The 21,656-nt window shown below is 44.2% G+C and overlaps 1 protein-coding gene across 1 annotated transcript in view; it reads right to left on the reverse strand.

The window, feature by feature from the left end:
• Nucleotides 1-124: 124 nt before the first annotated feature.
• frem3 (Fras1 related extracellular matrix 3) overlaps nt 125-21,656 on the reverse strand; it is a 28,684-nt gene continuing 7,152 nt past the window's right edge. Inside the window, exons 3-24 of the mRNA XM_047578006.1 lie at nt 13,325-13,471; nt 12,453-12,683; nt 12,247-12,372; nt 11,857-12,108; nt 8,587-8,736; nt 8,283-8,492; nt 7,638-7,835; nt 7,379-7,543; nt 6,919-7,101; nt 6,699-6,829; nt 5,290-5,448; nt 4,895-5,198; nt 4,673-4,804; nt 4,244-4,575; nt 3,395-3,587; nt 3,194-3,298; nt 2,716-2,843; nt 2,496-2,630; nt 2,238-2,364; nt 1,964-2,151; nt 1,732-1,878; nt 125-1,647 (exon numbers count right to left, since the gene is read on the reverse strand). Of these exons, the coding sequence (XP_047433962.1) occupies nt 1,081-1,647; nt 1,732-1,878; nt 1,964-2,151; nt 2,238-2,364; nt 2,496-2,630; nt 2,716-2,843; nt 3,194-3,298; nt 3,395-3,587; nt 4,244-4,575; nt 4,673-4,804; nt 4,895-5,198; nt 5,290-5,448; nt 6,699-6,829; nt 6,919-7,101; nt 7,379-7,543; nt 7,638-7,835; nt 8,283-8,492; nt 8,587-8,736; nt 11,857-12,108; nt 12,247-12,372; nt 12,453-12,683; nt 13,325-13,471 (4,310 nt within the window). The 3' untranslated portion in view covers nt 125-1,080. The remainder of the gene's footprint in view (nt 1,648-1,731; nt 1,879-1,963; nt 2,152-2,237; nt 2,365-2,495; nt 2,631-2,715; nt 2,844-3,193; nt 3,299-3,394; nt 3,588-4,243; nt 4,576-4,672; nt 4,805-4,894; nt 5,199-5,289; nt 5,449-6,698; nt 6,830-6,918; nt 7,102-7,378; nt 7,544-7,637; nt 7,836-8,282; nt 8,493-8,586; nt 8,737-11,856; nt 12,109-12,246; nt 12,373-12,452; nt 12,684-13,324; nt 13,472-21,656) is intronic.

Here is a 21,656-nt window from a genome sequence, read left to right on the forward strand (position 1 = left end):
AACATCTGTTATCTTCCTATGTGAAGTAGAAAATGTCTTTTTCAGCATTGCAAATAAACCTCAATTTTTTCTAAAAAACAAAACAAAAAAAAAGACAATGTGCACTCTGGTAAATAAACGCAGATTCCAAAAGAGAAAAATACATTTATATTTGGCAGTTTAAGTGAACATACATCCAAACGTTTTCAATTGTCACAAAAATGAAACAGCCATACACGTCCGCTAACAGTTGGCACATTAGATTATAACTGTGGAAGGAAAAAGTAAAAGTTTTTTTTTTCAGGACTTGATCAACAAACCAGAAAGAGTTCATATCTGTTCAAGTTTCACCAGGGTGTAGTAATACCTTTTTTTTTTTTTCCTTTTTCTTTTTAATAATAGTCCTACATCGGTATGTACACAGACAGGTTTGCATCTGATTTCAGCCACATTTATCTAAAAAAAAAAAAGTGAGTTGCCATATTCTGAAGACATACAATCTACAATCCTTTTCAATGACGCCATCATGGGGCTGCTATCAGCAGTGGGCAGGTATACTACAAGAAAAATATCAATATCAAAATATCATTCATTGAGGTCAACTAACATTCGGTCTGTTTTTAATCTCCACAAAACAATAACGAACACAGTGAGGTACAGAAATAAAAAAAAAAAAAACGTATTTTTAAAGAATGAACATAGTGATTTTTTTGAAATTTAAACAAGGTAGCCATTTACTCAAAAAATGCATTTTTTAAAATTGCGAACTGCATGAAGAGCAAAAACTTGGCAACCAACGCACTGGGTGAATATCATTTTTAAAGGGACTTCTACATATATCCATGATTCTCAATAGGCATAACCCTACAGTACATTACAGTGAAAACTAACCATCATCAGAGCTCAGTAAGCCTCAAAACTCTGGTACATTCTCTGCACGTAAGCCCAAGCATTGACATTGTTTGCTGTCCACAGGTTGTACCGGGCTCTGATCAGTGCTACTCAAGTCGGGCATTAAAGGCACAGTGGTGGAGACTGTTATAGTCTTTTTTCTTTTTTTTTATAACGGGGCAGATGTTTGAGGGGGAGCAGGGACAACAGTTAGACCTCAGAGCTGTCTGAACTGCCCCACATACCCACCGGGCCTTGGCTGAAGCCGGCGTAGGCGGAGGAAGAAGAGGTGGTGTAAGGGGGGAACTGGTTCTTCTTTTCCCGCTTCTTGCGCCTCAGCAGCAGAATGACAATGACGGCGACGAGGCAGATGAGGAGGATCAGGCCTGCGATGCCCACCAGCATGGGCAGGAAGGAGGTGTCGGCCGGCTCCCTGCCCGAACTCTCCAGCAGGGGGCGCTCCAGGAGAGCGTCGCGGTTGGGGGACCAGGGCTGGCGCTGGCTGACCACCATGCGGTCTGTTCTGTCCAGAGCAATGTGCTGGATGTTGGTGCCCCGGTTGTTTTCGATGCCAATGTCCTGGGCGACGGGAGGACCGGAGAAAGTGGGGGCAGCGCGACGGTGGCGGGGGGCCACGTTGGAGCCGTGGGGCTGCTCGACGGAGGAGACGCTGTGGTGGAGGTACTCCACACTGCGCTTGCCAATGTTGCGGTTGGCGTTTTCTTTGGAGCGCACAGTGTAGATGGTGTGGATGAACCACTCTCGACCAGCAGCCACCTGAAAAAGAAGTGCACCCTGTTAATTCCTCTTCCGTCTTTGCGTGTGTCCAGGCAATATGCGAAGATACAAGAGAACACGCACCTGGAAAAGCGGAGAGGACGACAGCGTGAAGCCATCTGAGCCTGGTTGCTTGACCAAAGACAGAGCTCCAGGTGTGTCTTGAGCCAGTGTGGCCTCAAATGAAACAGCACCAAATGCTGTAGCTTGAGTCTCTGGTTGGGCTTTGTCCTGTGTAAACACGCACAAAAAATAAAAAAATCAGAAACGGCCTCTTTATGCTCCCACAACACCCCAGAGTGTTACTGCATCTTACCAGGATCTTGAATCTGTACAGCAGAGAGGGGGCATCTGCCAGGCAGCCATACTCCTTGTTAGTGGGGTTGTATTTGGGAACGTAGCCATCTGCCCCAGTGCAGAGGAACACCTTCTCAATGCTGCAGGAGAAGGAGTCACCCAGGTTCTGGACTGGGTCCACCATCACACGCCCGTAAATCATGGAGCCTGAGGTGGAGGACACAAGGAATGTGAGGGCCACAATTCTCAGCCTTAAAATAACTCGGCACCACTAGATGGCAGTGATGTTGTACCTTCTGAAAAAGCGGCATCCGTCCCTTCCCCAAAAGACATGGAGCCATCAGACAACCACAACTCCCTCTTGGAGAGCAGGAACATCTGAGTGTTGAGGCTGAACTCAGCCGCCACCGGGTCGCTCACCTGGAGACACATAATGGCTCTGAGTATAAGACGGTTTTAAAGCCTCCTGGCATTTAGTAGTTTTTTTTTTGTTTGTTTTTGTTTGCATGAAGCACGGTATGAAATGATAATGTTAAGATATAAACTCTTACCTGCTGGAAGCGAATGTCCATGTCAAAAGTAAGTGGCTCTCTAGGGTGGCAGACGGGAGGGATGCTGAACTCCCCAGTGGGGGATGCAATACAGGGAATTAACTTCACAGTGTAGGTCCCTGAGTAGTCTCTCACCTAGAGGTCCAACAGAGAGAACGTTAAGACTGTTTGTTTTTTTGCTTTAAATGATGAAGCACATTTTAAAGGTGTAACAACTCACGGCAAAATCGGAGACAAAGCTCCACTGCTGCATGGGCTGGTTGTACGTGGGCTCAGTTCGGACCAGAGCAAGAGTGAACGTGAGCCCAGAGTGGTCGGCACACATCACCATGGACGACACGCTGGTTCCTGAAAGCAAACGTGTGTACAGTCGTAAATCTTTACAGCGGCATTTTTATTTTTTTTTTTTGTCCAACCTAAATCTGCAGCCGTGTCTGCCTTCTTATTTATAGAGTGACCTTTCACATTGTTTGTGCCGCTTGCTGTGTAACAGTAAATGCACCAGGGTCATTTTGACATTTGCTGAAATGACCTCTGGCACTTTAACACAGGAAGACCCCAGTGGTGGAACTCCAGGAATAGATGAAGAGAGGATGTGGGGCGCAGGGTAATGCAGTAGGAGGTTGCTTGTGTAGAATGACCCCCCCCGGATGGGTTCAGCGTGTGTGTACATGTGCATGTGGGCGCCACTCAAGTACCTGGATGGGACATAACAAACTGTCCCCTGAAGCGTGCCTCTGTCTTGAAGTTGACCACAAGGCGGCCCTCCTCATTTATACGCATACTGGTGGGGTACATGGCTCCTATGAGGACAGAGGAGAACATTTTCACTAATCAACATGAGTTTTTTTTTTTTTTTTTTGTTATTATTAAGGATTAAGCATTTGCTAAGAACGTACCTTGAAGTTCAGCTTCGGGCGGACTGCCAATCCCATCCTGCCACAGAATAGCTGTGTCATACACAAAGGTGAGTTTGAGCTCCGACTGCAGGTCAAAGTGCTGCCAGCCTCCGACAGCCACAGGAGAGTGGAAGACGTAGGACACAAACAGAGGAACCCGCAGGGTGACGTAGGACTGGACCAGGTTCAGCACCTAAATATGTGGCAAAATGTGGAATAAATGTACAGCTGTGTAAAAAAGCAAGACAACAGTCTAGACCTAGACTAAGGCAATGCATTAACCATTCACCACAACCTCCTCTTTTTATCTACCCATCAACAGTTTCGGCTAGTTTGTATCTAGAAACCTAGGACAGCCTGTGCCTAAGCTATGTTCTGCTTTCTTTGAGTTGTATACTCACCAATTTTTATTCATAATAATTACGCATAACGTTATATGATTAAGAATTTTTGACTCGATGCGCTAGCTACTTTATCTTTTGGTATGCACTAATTCGTATTTCATGGCTGTCTGCAGAGGAGGTCAAATAAAAGTGGTTCATGCAACGTAGCTCATAAGCTACAGTAGTTTCCTCCATTTTTTCAGATGGGCAAGTTCACCAAGTCTGATTGCACTCAAGTAAAATTTATAATTGCGGTGCTATGTCCAGAATCACTCTCTAGGTACTGAACCACATTTACTGAGTATGTAATTCTATGTCTCAGCATCACGAGAAAGTTCATGTTGTTTTTTGCTAATCCCACAATACAATTCTCCACATTTCATAGATACAAAAATGACTACCGGGACTGAACAGGTAACGATACTGATGGAAAATGTGATCATTTCGTGTCCGTCAGAGAGCCTACCTGGCCATCTGTGCCTATGGAGCCTCCACAGTCATTCAGCAGCTCTGACATGTCGTAGTAGCTGGTGAACTCCCAGAGACAGGCCTCCAAGTTGAGGTTCCTGTAGAAGCGCAGAGAGTTCGATGAGCGCATGATAGCGTTGTACTGGTAGGGCGAAGTCTCCCCAATAATTTCGGGGTTCTTTGTTGCGTCCGTGATGAAGCCATGTCCGGTCTGGATCTCATTGAAGTCCAGCAGGTTGGAGCAGCGGTGGTTGCCCACTCGTGTTCCATCTGGACTTAGGGTGAGCTCAAAGTTGGACAGAGGCCTTGTGGAGATCACCGGCAACATGCCTGTTGGAGGGGTAAAACATGTGCACAGGTTAATGATTTGAGGTGAATAAACAATACTGACCAAATATCAAAAGCTGCAACAAGATTCAATGCTCACCATCCATGTGAGGCATGTTGACCGTCAGTTTGATGAGGTTGGGGAAGTCTGGATCATCAGGGCCTGTGTAACGGATCTTAGCAGAGAAAGGCTCAGCTCCAACGGTTCCTGTAATACGAGGCTGGCACATACCTGCAAAGAGTTAAAGTGAGTTAAACCGGTTAATTTCATACTTAACATCTAGCATAAACTATGCACCGCCTCATCCGTTTTCCAACCTACCCTCCTCTTTGCTGATCACGACGATGGGACTGGACAGTTCCAAGCCAGCATCGCCTTTTGAGTTGAAGGCCCTTGCAGCACACTGAACCCTGGAGCCAGCTTGGAAGTAGACTGAGTCCAAAGTGATGGACTTGGTGTTGGTGAAGAAAGTATTTGTGTCCACCTCCCTCATGGGGCTGGTCACTCCATCCGATCCAGTGGGAGCGCTGACCAGCCAGCGGTACTGGGTGAGAGTGTCGTTGATGTTCTCCGCAGAGCAGATGGAGCCTGTTTTATCAAAGTCGTGGTACTTGGGGTTGCAGGCCTGGAATAGAAGGCACACGCATGGTTATAGAATAGACTTTCAGCGTTTAACAATAAATGAAACATCGTGATAGAAGCAGTGTTTTACTCACCGTCACGCAAACAACGGGGTATCCATTGGGCGGGTACGGCCTGTCTTTGGTTTTATCTGTGTCGTCATACATGAGCAGGGACACCACCTGGGGCACTGCAGGGAAGGTAACGTCCGCTACACTGTCCATCTCTTCGATGTACACAATAGCCTTGTTCATCTAGCAAGCACAGAAAAGACCTTGTTATATGTCACCTTTGAAAACAACTTACATGAGCCGATCTCAAAATGTAAATTTACTGACACCTAAAGCTGAGGACCCACAGTACAAGATTTGTTTTTGCCAGATTTTACCCGTGATTCCAAAATCTGCATCAGTCTGCAATAGTTAGTTGCAATATATATATATATATAGTTGCAATAGTCTACAATAGGGACAATCGGCATGGGTATTTGGCAAACCTCTGTTAGTGTGGTGGCTAGGGTTGGGGTTAGGGTTAGGGTTAGGGTTAGGGTTAGTTGTTGCGCTGTGAACAGACCCAACACTACAACTCCAGTCGCAGTCAATCAAACATGTTTGAATTGTTTGAGACGAATCTGGAATAGGGTAGTCGGGTAGTGGGAACTGATTACTGACTCAACTCAATGACTCAATGAAAAAGGAGAGAGAGGGAGTTAGGAAATTGCGTCAGAATATGACGGGAAGTTGTGGGAATATCAATCATGTAGACAATCATAAATCTTTTAGTCATCCTACTAAAGTCTGCGATGCCCTTTACTCAGTGTTATTAACTTGTGATATTTGATAGATTCGAGTGAAGCCAGACATTGTCTGCCAGTATACTATGGAAATGCCATTGCTTTTCAAATGCAATATGCAATGTGCAGCTAATTCTACATAAAACTATTTACCCCGAGTAACCCGACAAAATATGATGGCATCTCCCATGCTGCAGAAAAAATACCAAGTAGTACTAGGTCCTCATATTTCCACACCAGATTTAGATTCTCCCAAACATGTTTATTCATCATGAAGTTGCACTCAATATATATCTTTATTGTTATGTGACTCTAGAACATCTTTTTTTTTTTTTAACTAAAGAGCGCTTGGCACATGTCTGTTTTCTCAATTACAATGTAATAAAGCACAAAACAGTCTAGCGGGAGATACCCTATTTGTCATGTGAGCAGTACATGCCTGACGTCGAGTATACGGGTAGAATGTCACAGTTCTGTTTATAGGTTTGTCTTCTGTTGGGCTCCGCTCGAGACCCTCAGCATCTCATTCCAGAGGGAAAAGCTTTTTATAAGACTGTGGTTCAGGCGTGCTGACAGCATTGCCAGCTGCTGCCTGCCTATTTTAACACGGGGCTGACAAGACAGGCAGCATGTTCACGTATGCAGATCTGCATCTACCGTGCTGTGCACATGCTGGACTTTCTGCTGGCTCGTGTGCTCGCCGCGCCTCACCTGTATTTCAGCCACCATGTTGTCGTCGGGCTTCATGTGCACGGTGAAGGCCTCTCTCATCTCTCTCTCGCCGTCGTACAGAATCTCAATCTCCACAAAGTGCTCCTTTTCGCCCTCCTTGAACTCCACATCTTGGACAAAGACAGTAAAGTGAGTGTAACGGAAATGCCTCCAACATGAGTTACATGTCAAGAAGCAGGTAACTTCAGCAGGTTCTTACCCTCTGACATTGGGTTATAGTCTTCTCCCGAGGTTGCAGAGCCATCTTTTGTGTGCACTCTCACTACTGACACCTTTGAAGTGTCTCCGGTACGCAGGATGGGAATCTTTACAATTGCCATATCACCTTTGACCTGCGGTTCACGGACACTGTACTTGATCTCAGAGAAACGGATGATAGGCTCTAAAACAAGAAGCAAAGCGGAGTTACACACTGTAAATATATACATCTGTAAATCTTATCATATTGAAAATCATATTTTCACTTTAATTTAATGGAAGAATCCAAACAAAAAGATAAGTGGTTTCTGGGAGCAAGGTGCAAACCCTTTACTAGTTTGTTAACTGTGAAGTCACGAGTGCTTTCCTTAAGGACACTCCATTAAAATAATTGTCTCTTACTTGAATGCTATTGCTTCCTCTTTGGGATATTTGTAATAAATTTAAGTGGAAGCACGTACTGTCTTTCTCATCTGTGACGGTGACCAGCGTTTCCTTCTGCTCCCCAATGGTGGCTCCATACGGAGACTTGCTCTTGGGAGTCCCCAGCAACAAGCGGAACTCCTCGTCCTCTTCGTGGACGGAGTCGTCCACCAGGCTCACGATACACGGCTTCTCGGTCTCACCTGCAAAGTGAACGAAGGGCATGAATAGTATAACAGACAAAGAGCAGATCATAGCAGAACAAATAAGAGACGTAGGTGAGAGGGGGTGCCCCACCTGGCAGAAAAGTGATGATGGATGCGTCAGTGTTGGGCCTCTCGTTGTAATCCATCATAACCTGTGCGGAGCCTTGGCGAGTGTAACAACGCACAGTGGAGCTGATGCTGATGTCTCCACTGCGGTACACCATGGCTTTTACCTCCTTGTCTGACTCATCCACCTTGTAGCTTCCTTCTTTAAACTGAACCTTTGGCACTGAAAAGAAAATAAACATCCTGTTACACGAATGATTCCATGTGTTTGAGTGAAGATAGTGACAACATTATGCATGCAATTATTCATTTTTTTTTCTTGCCACTTTATTTCAATTACTCAAAAAATGTAGCACTTATCAGCACAAATACTGGACTAAACATATATAAGGGCATTTTAATATCGTATAGTATAGTATAGTAATATGGATTTTTTAAATGTGCTGTCATATTAGGACATAAACCATTTTTGCACATTTGTATGTAGTAATTAAATTATATTATAACTTTAAGGTACGCAGGTACGTATTTATGTTAATGTGTTATATATGGTGCGAATAATGGTAGAAAAATATAAAAATGTATTTTATGTAAATTGTGAATGTCTATTTACACACGTCATCCTAGGTATAAAAGAATAAAAAGGACAGTTTCCACTTTTGACACTCACGGTCAGTGATAGTATCATTGATGGTGATGGTCGTCTTGCTTGGTTCTCCTAACACAGCGTTCATGGGCATCCGTAGTACAAGGTCAAAGGTCTCCAGCCCCTCCAGCTCTGGCTGACCCAGGTCGTCAAGGATGGTCACTCTAAACGTCTGCATCGTCACCCCAGGTGCAAAGTCCAGGTTGCGACTAATACCAACGTAGTCGAGTCCAGCTGGTAGATGGGGAAAAAGAAGCCACTGGGTAACCCTGCTACTGAATGAAGTCACTGAATACCAATGATTCAAACTTTTTTTTTTTTTTTTTACCTTCAGCAGAAACAGGATCGCTCTTCCGGGAACGCACGGTGACAGTGGCAGTCTTGGACAAATCGGTACCTGTCCTCCAGACCTTCACCTCAACATACCCTAAACTCTCGTCCACGAAATACTCAGGCTCCCCAAAGTAGAGTGAAGGCTCTGTGAGATTTAGAGATAGTAAATGGGTAAGTGATTACGCTATGGCTCAGGTGCTATCTGGTATTAGGTCAGTAGACATCAAAGTACCTTCCAAAAACAGACAACACAAGCCTGGACATTTGGATGTGTGCGATATGTTGAGACAACATATTTTGTAGCTCGGCTTCAGGGACAAATTGGCATGAATAGCAGAGCAAATGCCCTCATTTTTGACTCAACACAGGAAGAGAGCTGTCATCCATCTTATCCTGTCCTCCTTCAACCTTCCTCCCCCACTTATCTAAATCCAGACAGCTCTGTCTGAACTCAACGCCAAAGGGTTGCGGATACACCTGAAGGATAAGGGGCGTGCCTTTATGTGAACACAGGACGACGCCTAAGTGAAGGGATGTTCCCGGTGTCTGATGATAGAGAAGCTGATAAGAGGGGTGGCAGAGACTGAGAGGCAACCGCACACTTTGCGGAGGCAAAGGGCAAGAATTCGGTTCCATGGAGCGCATTGTTAATTCATCTCTCGTCACTTCTGCATTAACCATGTTTTTGTCACTCGAAGATCAACTGATAAACCTTCCTCTTCAGCACTAGTGATCATCAGTGGTACTACAGCTTTAAGTCACTTAAGCACAAGTTTTGTTCTTTTGATCTGGTATCTGTGTCTTCTTCTTTTTCTGTGTCAGGGTCTAGAAGCCCAGCTGACATTTCTTTAATTTATTTTTTTCTCAGTGGATGTTGCATTGGGAGCTGCATTCTGGTCAAATCATGTGGACGGGCTTTGTTCAACAAAATTTGTTCAACAAAATGGCTCTGATTGGTTGTAGGACTTTCCAGTTACTTGCAGACATACGTTTTTTTGGCACACTATGCCAGGTCATCTATGTCTACCTTTTATGTACAATCTAAAATAACAAGTCACATCCTTACATCATTCAGTTTGCTGCTGCTACTTTCTGACTTGCTTTGTTCTGCCCATTAGCTCATAGTGGCTAAAGTTAGCGTACTTTGTACTTTGCATGATTTAGTTGATAAATTTTCTCAACTTGTGATTTGTTTGTCAATGTTTCTTACTCATTATTCTGGAAGTGTTGCTGAGGGAAACAATGGTTTTGCAATTAGCACAGTAGTAAATAGGCTATAGTGCATGGAGTCAGTAGCAAATACATGTACATACACTGTCCCTCTATATGTGGTAATAAATGAGATTGTTGGATGACCATGTGATTGTAGATGAAATGTGATTTATTGTGTCTGTCAAAGGCTTTCTAAAAGCTTTGTTTTATTTATGACAGAACCAGAGCCAGAAGATTAGTAATTGCTGCTTGAACAGAAATGGGAGATCCACTGCACAGATCTGATGCCGGGGGTCGACGCTTGTTGACGGACTTCAGTGATGGACAGCTGATGCTGAGGGGAAGGACTTCTGGCACGCTTTCTGCCCCTTTCAGCTTCTGAGACCACTATTTAGCATCAAGAGGAGGGGGGCGAGGATGGGAAACGAGTGCCAACACGGCAACCTTAAGATCAGTGGGGGGAAGAACCAGACAAATACAATAACAATAGAAGCTTCACGTTGGCAAAAGTCCAAACCGCACCGTTTTGTCAGGCCGACAGATGGTTTCACCCACACACAAGAACACGCACGCTGAACCAGATTTATGGTGTGGTGTTATTTGTAGACCCACCAAGAAGTAGAACCACAATAGAGGTTCACACTGAGTAGTCCTCTCTTGTCTCTTGTAGTGTCTGGGAATGCACGCCGAATATTTACATATAAAGTTCAGTTGTACTCCTGGCAAATGCAGGAAATTAACTTTGGTGGAAGGTGGGAGAGATCGAGGGAAAATGTCTTCAATTTCTCAAATTTATTTAGACATTTTTGGTATGGATCATTGAACACAGATTTGTGATCAATAGCTTCTTGCGCCATCGAAAAAGAAAAACATGCCAGTCATCTGAATTCCCTGCACAATAGTCCCTCTCTCTCAACCACCTGCCTTTTGGTCCCCGCAGACAAAAGGATGCCCTCTGTTTCCCCCCTGAGCTCCCCTGAATGCCAATGAAGAGGAGGGGGGGTCACTCAAGGAGCACCGCAAGTTTTAAATCCCTTTTATCTGTCGGGCTACAGTGTAGCATAACATCCACTGGAGCTGCCACTCTTCTGCTCCACACCTGTCTATTGTTATCCCGTACCTAACTCTCAGACAGACACTCAGACAGACAGACAGACAGACAGACAGAGAGCGCGATGGATAAAAGAAGCAGACTGTGTCAACAGAAACTCAAGCATGGGAAAAGTAATGGATGTGAAAATGCAGTAAAGCCACTGCAGCGATCACAGCATCTAGGGCTTTTGCTTTGGTGACTGTGGAGCTTGTGCTGCACATTTAATGGATTAATGGTGTGCAGACACCAAAATGGAAACATATGATCAAAGAGAGACACAGAGCCAGCGGGATCACCCACACCTGCCACCTGTAGCGGCTGTAGCTGTAACGACAACCTCTGATGCCACCCTTCCTTAACCCATATTTCCACACGTGTCTGTGAACCCACGTCAAAGCAAAGCTTCAAAAGAAAGATATACAATCACAAAAGAATAGGTCTGTGCAGATTCCCAGCTATCCAGGTCATGTCATAACTAAGACAAAGTTAGCGACTTGACCTGTCTGGCTGTAGGCGGATAGGTCTCTCCATATAAGCTGGGCTCAAGGTTATTTCCTATTGAAAGGGAGTTTTTCACTTGCCACTTGCGGTGCCTTTATATTGTTATTGGCCTTGTCATAAATAAAATTGAATTGAATTGAATTTTGAGGACATTTCCAGTTTAATCCAAGTGACAATTTTATATCTTCTTCAGAACTGAGGAAGCCACTTGGTCCTTTGTTTCGGAGGAGCATAAAAAAGACATTATGTCTTTTTTTTGCGCTCCATGCATGTCAAACAGGACGTGTTATGTCGCTGTCTTTACTGTCCTTTGTTCACCTTTGCACCTGAAACTTCAATATGATTCTTAACATTTGAAAAGACTCTGGAAGCAATCACGACAAGAGGTGCTTCTCCCACTTGTCAATATGCGACTGTAAATGAAAAGACAATCATTTCATGTGTCCAGCCTCCACTCACCGTCATCGCTGTCTGCCAGGATGACGACTCTGGCTGTCGGGAAGTTAGCGCCCACCTGGCCGCCCATGGGCATGCTGAGGGTGACGTTGAAGCTCTCCTCCTCCTCGTACAGGGAGTCGTCAATGATAATGATGCGGCAGACCTTTTCTCGCTCGTCCTTGTCAAAGCGCAGCACGCTGGTGTGGTCCTCTGGCCGGGTGATGTAGTCGGAGTAGGACAGGACGGTGCTGGGTATGGTGCCGGTGGCCGTGGCTAAAGGAATTCATGGGAAGAAAGGGGTGATATTGGGAGTCAAAAGAGAAAAGGAAATACATAAAATAGAGATGAAATTTTTCTTTTTTATTAATGTCATGATTGCGAAGACATCATTTATGGAGCGGCTCATCTCACCTTGCTGAGTGTAACAAACCACCATTAGTTCCTGGCTGGCATCTCCTGAACGAATGACCGGCACCAACAGCTCTCCGGTGTCCTCCTCTATCTTATATTCTGCTTGAGGAATGAAGACAGTCGACTCTGTTTTGGAAGAAAGGCAGAAAAGCCTATTGATAAATGCGTTCATCCTTTGAATAATCAGTTAAGTGCCAGATTCCTACCGTCTCCAGGGTCCACAATCTCCACTGTTGCAGTGTCGGGAAACTCCAGCACGGCCATGACTGGGTCTGACAGCTGGATCTCAAAGGTCTCTGACGTCTCAAACTCTTGGTCTGTGAAGATCTTCACCTTCCAGGTTGCTGTAGTCTGACCCGGGTTGAACTGGACCTGCTTCTGGGCTTTACCACGGAAGTCTTTGTCCTTCTTAGCAGTGCCGTCCTTGGTTGCAATACCTGAGAGAGATGACAATACAGCAATTTTTCTCCTCAAATGCTTTATGTCCCCAGTATTTAAAGGGCAAAGATAATGACTTAGATATGGGTAAAGTCAACTGATACCACGATAGAAAGGATTTTATTTTCGTTGTCCAACACTACAGAATAAGTAACTTTTCACAAGGTTAAAGTCTGCATCTGTGCTATTACACCTGTTCCATTGCGTGTCTCTTCCATCCTTAAAGACAGACACACACATTTGTACACAAATCTGCGGTGCAGCCAAACAAACTTGCACCCTGACAGTTCATTGTGCCTTTTTATGAGGTTCTTTTTGTTTGGATCATTTTCACAGACAATACGGGAAATGGAGCAGCAGGCAAACAAGAGAACAAAAGCTTTTATGAACATGGCCGCTGTTGACTTTAAAGTTTCCTTCTGTTTGACAGTTGGGGGAAGCTGAGGCCGTCCTGCAGCCTTAAAGGAATAGTATGTCCAGGTTTTATTCTGGATCCATGACACGCAACTAAAGTAAGGGGACAGTTATGTAAAGGGAGCAATAATGCACTGTGGAGTCGTCACGTAGTCCCTGAAAGAACACACAAAGTTATAAAGTACGAGATCAAAGCACTGAGTTGAAGCTTAATGCCAACACTTACTGATAAAGGAGGTTTCTCCCAGGTAGCCTCTGCGTTTCAGCGTCACCTCCAGGAATTTGGCGTCCTCGTCCACCAAATAGTATTCCCTCTCCAGGGAGATCCAGGCCCAATTGAGTCGGAATGGCTGAGGTTTTAGTTTATTTCCACCTAAGGAGAAAAGGGGAAACACTCACACGCTTTACTAAAAGGTTCACAATAATCACTTTTGTTCATATAAGGAGTCACTGAGGCATATAAACTGCTAATCTGCTCTGGGCTGGAGTAAAAAAGGAATCAAAGGGAGAAAGAAACGTGATCACTTAATACCAAAGCTTCCTTATCCCTCACTTCTCCTCCACCTCTGCAGCCTCTCTTATTCTCAGCCATAAATGGAGCATGTATGAGCGCACTTATGCTGCACAGTGTCTGCTTATGGAAATACTCCAGTTCATATTCTAACCAACGGCCCTCTGACGCTTTCATGCTTGGACAAGATGCAGTTTAAATTAAATTCTGTGAGTCGTGAGGCGGAGACATACTGTATTTCTGATTTCGCAAAAAATGAGCAGCGTTCTCCTTTTCACTACACACATCTTGATCTCCGCTTAACACCTCTGCAGCATCAGTGAACTAAAACAAAATCACGTCACAACGAAACCCTCCACAGCAAAATATCTGGAGCTGATGCGCAACCACAGACCCAATCCTTAATCCACACTATCTCATGACTCCGGTAATCCCTCTAACTGTCAGCTCGCTTTTGGTCATTGACTTGACACTGATAAGAGGTTCAGCGTATATGTGAATATTCTTTTTTTCAGCGAAAGAGCCTAATGCCTCATCCTTCAGTGGGACGAGACGCCTGATGACCTGCGACTTGGAAATGGGTCAGGATTTTCTGGACCGGGGGAAGGTTAGAGAGGCCGTTTCTCTTTAGTTATGCACGGCCGGTCACGGTGACAGCGGCCCCGTTGCCCTAACTCTGATACAGATGCTTAAGGCGGCAGGGGAACTTTACTTAAAACCAAATATGTAGTTTGGACGTGATATTGGTCTGAAGAAGATTATTAGATGAGAAGTTCTAGACATTATCCCTGTGATAGCAGCATGAAAACAACAACAACAACAAAAAAACAATGCCGACACATTTCACATGGAGAACAATGGAAAGAAGCCGCTGCTTGTCCTCACTATAAACCGGCACTCAGTTTTGCTTCAGTGAGGAAGAAAAGAGGCTGCAGGCTTTATGCTATGTGACTGGGGTGAATGAAAACACTGGAGGGGGTTGAGTGTGGCCATTGAAGAAGAGGGAAGGGGGCCACTTCCTCGAACCCACATGTCAACACTGGAGCCAAACCTGACCCGAGACACAACGGGGACAAGTCACGCTCCGGACACCAAAGGCAGCAGCAGCAGCAGCAACACGGTCAAATAGGACTGATAACAGTCAGCATATTTTTCAGAGTAATTATAATACTGGATTATACAGCGGCTTGCCAAAACATCAGGTACTCTAGTGAAAACACAATGATTTGCGTTAGGAATGGACTAAATCTTATCTTAGTTATGGTTTATGATGAATCAGTGTGTTGTAGCACTGTTAAACTGGATTAAAGTAAATTCCCAAGTGTTTCTGTAATTTAGCCTGGCGCACTATACTTTGAACAGGGTTGTCAAAATAATGTTGAGGACCATAATTTTCATGAAGTTTTATTAGACCAGGGGTCTTCAACGTTTTTCAGGCCAAGGACCTCAAACTGATGGACTAAGATTAAGTAGGGACCTCCTACCTACTATATGTGTTTTATATTAGCTAGTGCTATTTATAAATATATATTATTATTATTATTTTATATTCAATAGTAAGCTATTCAAATAATACACAGGTTCAGATATTAATTTGATTATTTCGATCTAAACCTCTTGTACACAGTAAGCCCCGCCCCTTATCGCTGCTGTGCCAATCACAACACTGCATAGTAGACTAATGACAAAACATTTAGCAATGTTTAAAGTTAAAACTGTCAATCTAGCTACATTCTAACATAGTAAACTATATTGGATTTTTTGTTAATGTGTATTTAAAGAATTTAAATTTAAATTTTAATTTAAAATGTCTAATCAACCAAAGATTTTGCGACCCCCCCTGCAGTACCAGTACCAGACCTATGTATTAGAACACATTCGTTTTCACTAGAAAATGTGACTCTCCCATTTCTTCCAACATGTAAGACAGCCAAAGGTTAAAGGGGTAGCAGCCCCCCCCCCATTCATGTCAGTTGTCAGTGCCATCTATGCACACATGGTTGGACACATGAATGGAAGTACTTCCCTTCCCAGACAACATAAAATGGCCAAACCCAGTGGGCAAAGCCGTCCTCCACCACTCTCCATGCTCAGGTTTCCTGCAGTCATGGCTAAAAATACAGGAAACGCGCCATCATGTCTGTTTTTGCTCGCCCCAAATTCTTCCAAAGTACATGCACTGCGTGATTTTAGAGAACAGATGTCTTTGTTGTGTCCTGCACAGGTTCTCTTGAGTCGCTGTGAAATGAATAAACTTCAGACTGACTTGGGGGCGCAGTTAAAAAAAACATGCACTCGTTTCAGCCTGATATACAGTCACAAAATACAAAATAATCCCCAAAACCTTCAGCTATCAGATAGTTTCTGTGACGGAGAAAGTGTGTTCTGGCAGCCGGCCCCATTGGGAGCTGATATGAAGAGAAGCTTAGTCAGCGGCTATCATCAAGGATTATCAAATGAACAAGCCAAGACAAAAAGCGGCTTCTGTTGTGGAATTGAGGAACTGGGTTTCTGTATCACTCCAAGGAGTAAAACAATGGAGTTTTTAGTTTATGAATTGGACCAGAACAGGGCTAAGTGTATCGGCATTTAAAAGACTTCCATAGAATTACAGAAGCATTTGGGGCCAACACAAGCCAATTTTATTGTATTCCTAATTTTTTATTTTATATTTTTTTTAAATAAAACTGATGTATGCACGTCCTTCTCCTTAAGTCTTCAGTCCCTGCCTGGAGAAATGGTTAAACTTAGCAGAGACTTATTGGGAAAGAAAAAAAAAAAAGTTTCAGAGCCTGCCACCTGATCATATGTACTGTACATGTGAACTCTAGGCAGTAGGTATAATGTGACATGGGAAATGATGTAATGGTGATACTCTCGTTGAGCTGTCAGCCACGGCTGTTTAAAAGGTCAGGCATGAATTAATTGTCAAATATACAGAACCGCCGTCCTAATATTGTGTAGGTCTGCATTGTGCCTGCAAAACGGTTGTGACTCATCGGAGAGTGGACGTGGATCATCCCACAGAGACTTGATCGGAGGCCAGGTCAACACCTTATGCTGATTTTCAGATGTTTTTCAGTGGTCATAATGTTATGCCTGATCAGTTTAAATGCCAGTCATTCATTTCAACTGAAAGGGCCGAGGAGGCCGATGAATAAGAGACAGCTGCCATTGTCTTTGGACTCCCTGCTCAGTGGGGTTCTTACGCTGTGTGGTCGACAGGTGTTCCTCTTTTGCCGTACAAGCAGTTACAGGTGTCTACTTTTTGTCTAAAATTACCCCCGTCATTCTTGTTTGTTATTTTTCTGTGCTCTTCTTTAGCTTTCTTCAAACATTCCTGCAATATGCAGGGTCTCACTAACGCATGGAGACACAACATTGGGAGTAACAAAAACAAGCAGAACTGTTCTGTGGCTTAGAACTTCAAAGTAAAAGTTGCCCTCAGTCTTTCGCGGTCAGTGTGTGTCTCTTGACGTCTTGCAAAATCTTCCTTCCCGCCAGATTATGCGAAGCAGAGTGACAGCTGTACTCCGCAGCCTGCCCCCACCACCACCACCACCGCCACTGCCACCGCCACCGCCACCACGTTCCCCTTCCTCCCTGTGTCGGCTTTGTTCACTCAGGGGATGAACAACTGAGGGGGGACAGCAGGCCAGAGTCTGGGTGGGCCACCGTGGCGTGCCTCCCTGCCTGCCTCCTCATTGTTCACAACAGTGTAAGAACTGGGAATCTCCCTTCTCCCGCTTCTTTTGTACATTTGTCAGACACTGAGGTCGGAGCTGGCATGGGTCTCAGCAAATAACGCCAGACTTTTCCAGTGTAACACAGACACGGTACTTTAGAAAGAGATCAAAATGGTTTTAATTAGCTGAAAAAAATAAATGAACAAAAGACCCGTGAGAAAAAAAAAATAGACGCAAACACAGAAGTCAAAATAACTCGTTGGACACGACTGAATGTCTAATTTATGACAGTTTTTTTTATGACAGTCTTCCTATATTAGAGCAGCTATTAAACCCAATACACACAGTAGCCGCTCGGCTCAGCTCAGATTTCCATTAGCTTTTCAAACTGACAATCATCATAATTTCTGCTGGGATGAAACGTTTTATAGGCAGGACATATTTCTAAGTGTCCCTGTTAGCAGCCGTTTAATAAATTTGCCTGAGTGTGATTGATGCTCGTCGCTGACACGGAAATCCGATGAATATCAAAGAAGTAGGATAACTTCTTTGGTAAGAACAGCCTGGAGGAATGACTCAGCGAATGAGATCCACGAGCTATTCTGCGTCACCAAATCGCCATCAAAACATTTACAGCGCTCTACAGTCTTGGATTTTCCCTGCCCCAGCGTCCTTTGACAGCACATTCTCCGTCGGTTCATATTTACACAGCAGCGCTGCCTGCACCATACATAGCTGCAGCGGGATAGTGGGTCAGGCCGGAGATATCATCAGAGAGGAAGGTCAGTATGAGGCTTTGACGTTCACCAGCATGATGCAAGGAAGAGCAACTATCTAAGAATATCCGCATCAAGTGACACGCATCGCCATTATTGCATTTCCTCATCAATCATCCTGTACATATAAATACTGTGGAAGTTGCAGCCAACTATCCCCGGCATTTAAATACCACTGTATTTAACTATGGTCTGTGAAATCATGGAGGTGTCAAACGTCAATGTAAACAGAAAAAATAGACAGACTTTTAAAAGAGATTAGTCTTCCTTGCTGCTTTTCAAGGAATTCCTGCTGTGATGATTCATGCTACATGATTAGCTTCCATCAATCCTTTCAGACAGTGCTGCAAATCGACACATCAAGGAGGTCTACGTGGCTGCTACTGTTCAGGACTATGAGATGATATCTGAAGGATGTTGCAAATAATTTATTAAAGCCTGATAACCCACACCCTCTTAGACCCTTGTTTGCTTCACTTGGCATGGTGACACGATGCTGAGGATCATTATCTTTAAAAGGTCGACATAATAAATAAAAATATGGAGCCAGGTCAAAAAATAGTAGTCCTGCAAGCCTGGACTTTGTGGTGATTTGAGTAAAATGTTTGCATTTAAACCTGCTAACAACGATTATGCTCATGCATGTTGAGGCATGGGAGGTATTTTAGACATTTCAGCAAGTTTAGCGTGTTAGCATGCTAACACCTCCTGATTGTGACTGAGCTGGGGCGGTAGTTTGATCAGAAACATAGAAATTGGGCCTGACACCGGTCACAAATAGGACAGAAACATCAGCAGCAACCCATCCCTTAATCATTAAGAAATTATAGCTAAAATCACAAACATGCATGTCTCCACTGAAACTAATACCGATCCATTCAAAAGCTGCAGAGAGCAAAATCACGGACACATCAAACGACTGATAATCCAGTGAACCAGCGTTTCTTTCTCTGTAGCAAAGTCGTCAAAACACGTGGCCAAAAAGAAACGGACAAGGAAGTAACTTAATGACAGCTTGGCTAGGGGCCGCAACAGCTCTGCCATATGAGCGCAGATAAGAATAACTGCTGCGGCCATACATCACAGCTCCCCTTCCCAACAGCCTTCCAACCGCCATAAATCAAGACTGAGGAAAAAATAAAAAGAGAGAAACAATGACGAAGCAGAGCAGAAGTCACAGCTCACTGAAAGGCAAAGAAATGGAGACGAGGTATAGAGATGAACACGTCAAAGAAAAACAACATTAATACCCAGAGGGCGTCTCAGAGAAGGGGATGGATGGAAAAGTGAGAACAGGGCGAGGTGTCGTGAAGGAGGCCTGAGAGGCCTCGGCTTCTCTCGAGTCACAGGGGGCCTCGACTGTGGCACCATTAGCCAGTAAATCTCTGGAGACTGTTGACACGGGTGTCGTGTAAGATCCCAAAACAAAGTTAGGAAGTAGGGGTGTTACAGGGTAGTGTCAGTTAGCATGCAGGCCTACTTGACAAGATATTACACTACTCTAGAATTTTAAAGAATAATACCCTATTGCCGTATTATTATTCTAAGTTGTGGCTCTCTGCCCTCTCGTTTCCCCCTCTCCTTCGGCTCAGTATCATTGCACCCTCTGGGGAATGCTCCTCTACAGCAGGCACCTCCACAGCAGAAGTCTTCGGGTTATCGGGCAATCTGAGATTGGGTTGGATTTCTGCGGAGCTGGGAATGGGGTGACCACAGGCTTTGAAAGGGGATCCCTCTGGAGCCTTCCCTCTCACGTACACACCTGTCTGCTCGGGATACCGCTTCGCTTCCAGGCCCTGCTCTGTCTGTCTGTGGCTCTGGAGTCTGGAGTCTCTGAGGAAGTGCATTCCTCTCCCAGACTCCGAATGATCACATAACACTCAACCCATCAGGCTCTATGATCCCTCTGCAGAGCTGGAAGTCTATATTGCTGCTATTGGAAAAAGCACAAAGAGCAATTATACCGAATGCAAAGGCTTGTGTTCTCTCTCTGTGTTCCCTCTCTGAGTGTTGCAGTAAAAATTTAAGACCAACTTTTTTAAAGACCAGTACAATACAAATTCTTAATAGCTGACACACACACACACACACACACACACACACACATATATATATATATATATATATATATGTAGCACCTTTTTTAGGACTAAATAATGAACAGAAACCAACAGACGCCTCAACACGTCTGACACTAAATGCATTTCTTTCCCTCGCCTATGGTTTGCCGATCTGATCTGACAAGGATGTATGTGAGCTGTGTATCCACTTGTAAAAACAAGTATTTATTGCCTCAGTGTCCCACTTTCTGAATGGCTGCAGGGAGTTTCTGACCTGGTCACTTACACGAAGGTTATTGCTTTTCCAGAACACATTCCTAGCCGACAGAGAGAACGACCCAACGTGAACTGCAGTTTGCGTTTAAGGTCATTGCCGTCGTGACCGGAGGGTTAAATTTGCTAGCAGCTTTCTGCTTATTAATCACTTATCCAAAATCATAAAGTAGATGACTGTACGTCAGACATACACTGATCATCAGGCATAACATTATGACCACTGACAGGAGAAGTAAATAACATTGACCGTCTTGTCTTTTGGCCTTGGCATTCATGTGGATGTTAGATAGACCAGCTATAGCTATTTCAGCTATTTTCAGATAAGGGAAGCTACATGTACAAACTTCCCAAAAAAGTGTCAAAGGCTGCTGCAATCTCGCCCTGGACCGGATGTAGAAAAGAAGAAGAGATTACTAGAAGAGGGACAATTGTTCAGTGAGATTCCACCTTATCTACATCAGCTTTCTCCTCACAGTTTGGAATTTAACCGCTGACCACCAGGTCCACACTCAGACCCCCAGTGTCGACTAAATGTCCACACTCAGACCTCTTGCTAAGCCACACTTGTTACACAATTACGACAGCAATACTTCAGCTGTCTGTGACCACACACAAACTGCTTAACACAACAAAGTGTTGCTGCCTCCCACACTGCATGTTAAAGTCTCTGATTGGGACTTTGTGAAGATACACACACTATAGTAATATGTGCACACATGCATGCATGCACACTTGCAACATTTGAGCCTACAAGGCTTATAGCGGTATGTCAAAACCCTACACTTCTTCAGGAGGGTATGTTAATGATTTGAGTGATTATTCTGGACCTACTTGTGAAGAAGCATCACTGGGGTGCATGTAGTGGCAGGTATCTTTTAAAGGCTGCTTAGACCCCTAAGCAGATCCCCATATCAATGGATCTGGGGTGTTATTTCCAGGCACGAGGCTGCACATAGACGAAAGTGCTTAGCTATATTGTTGGTATGTCTAAGTTGCATCAATATACACTTTTTCTTTTTTTTCTTTCTCTTATATACCCTGAAAGTACTACTTTCAGACTTCCACATTATTTAATGCAATCACATTTTCTGGCGTTAGAGCAAGCATTTCTATATAAGTCAGTGAATACGGAATTTGAACAAGTTTGCCGCCAGATACCGGCTTAAGTGGATTATCTTGGGTGCAAATCTCTACTGACCCAGAGTTTTGCTTCCCACACAAACAGCTCACCTACTTAGATTTATTAGCA

This window comes from Mugil cephalus, chromosome 2 (assembly GCF_022458985.1).
Source record: "Mugil cephalus isolate CIBA_MC_2020 chromosome 2, CIBA_Mcephalus_1.1, whole genome shotgun sequence".
Lineage (NCBI taxonomy): Eukaryota > Metazoa > Chordata > Actinopteri > Mugiliformes > Mugilidae > Mugil > Mugil cephalus.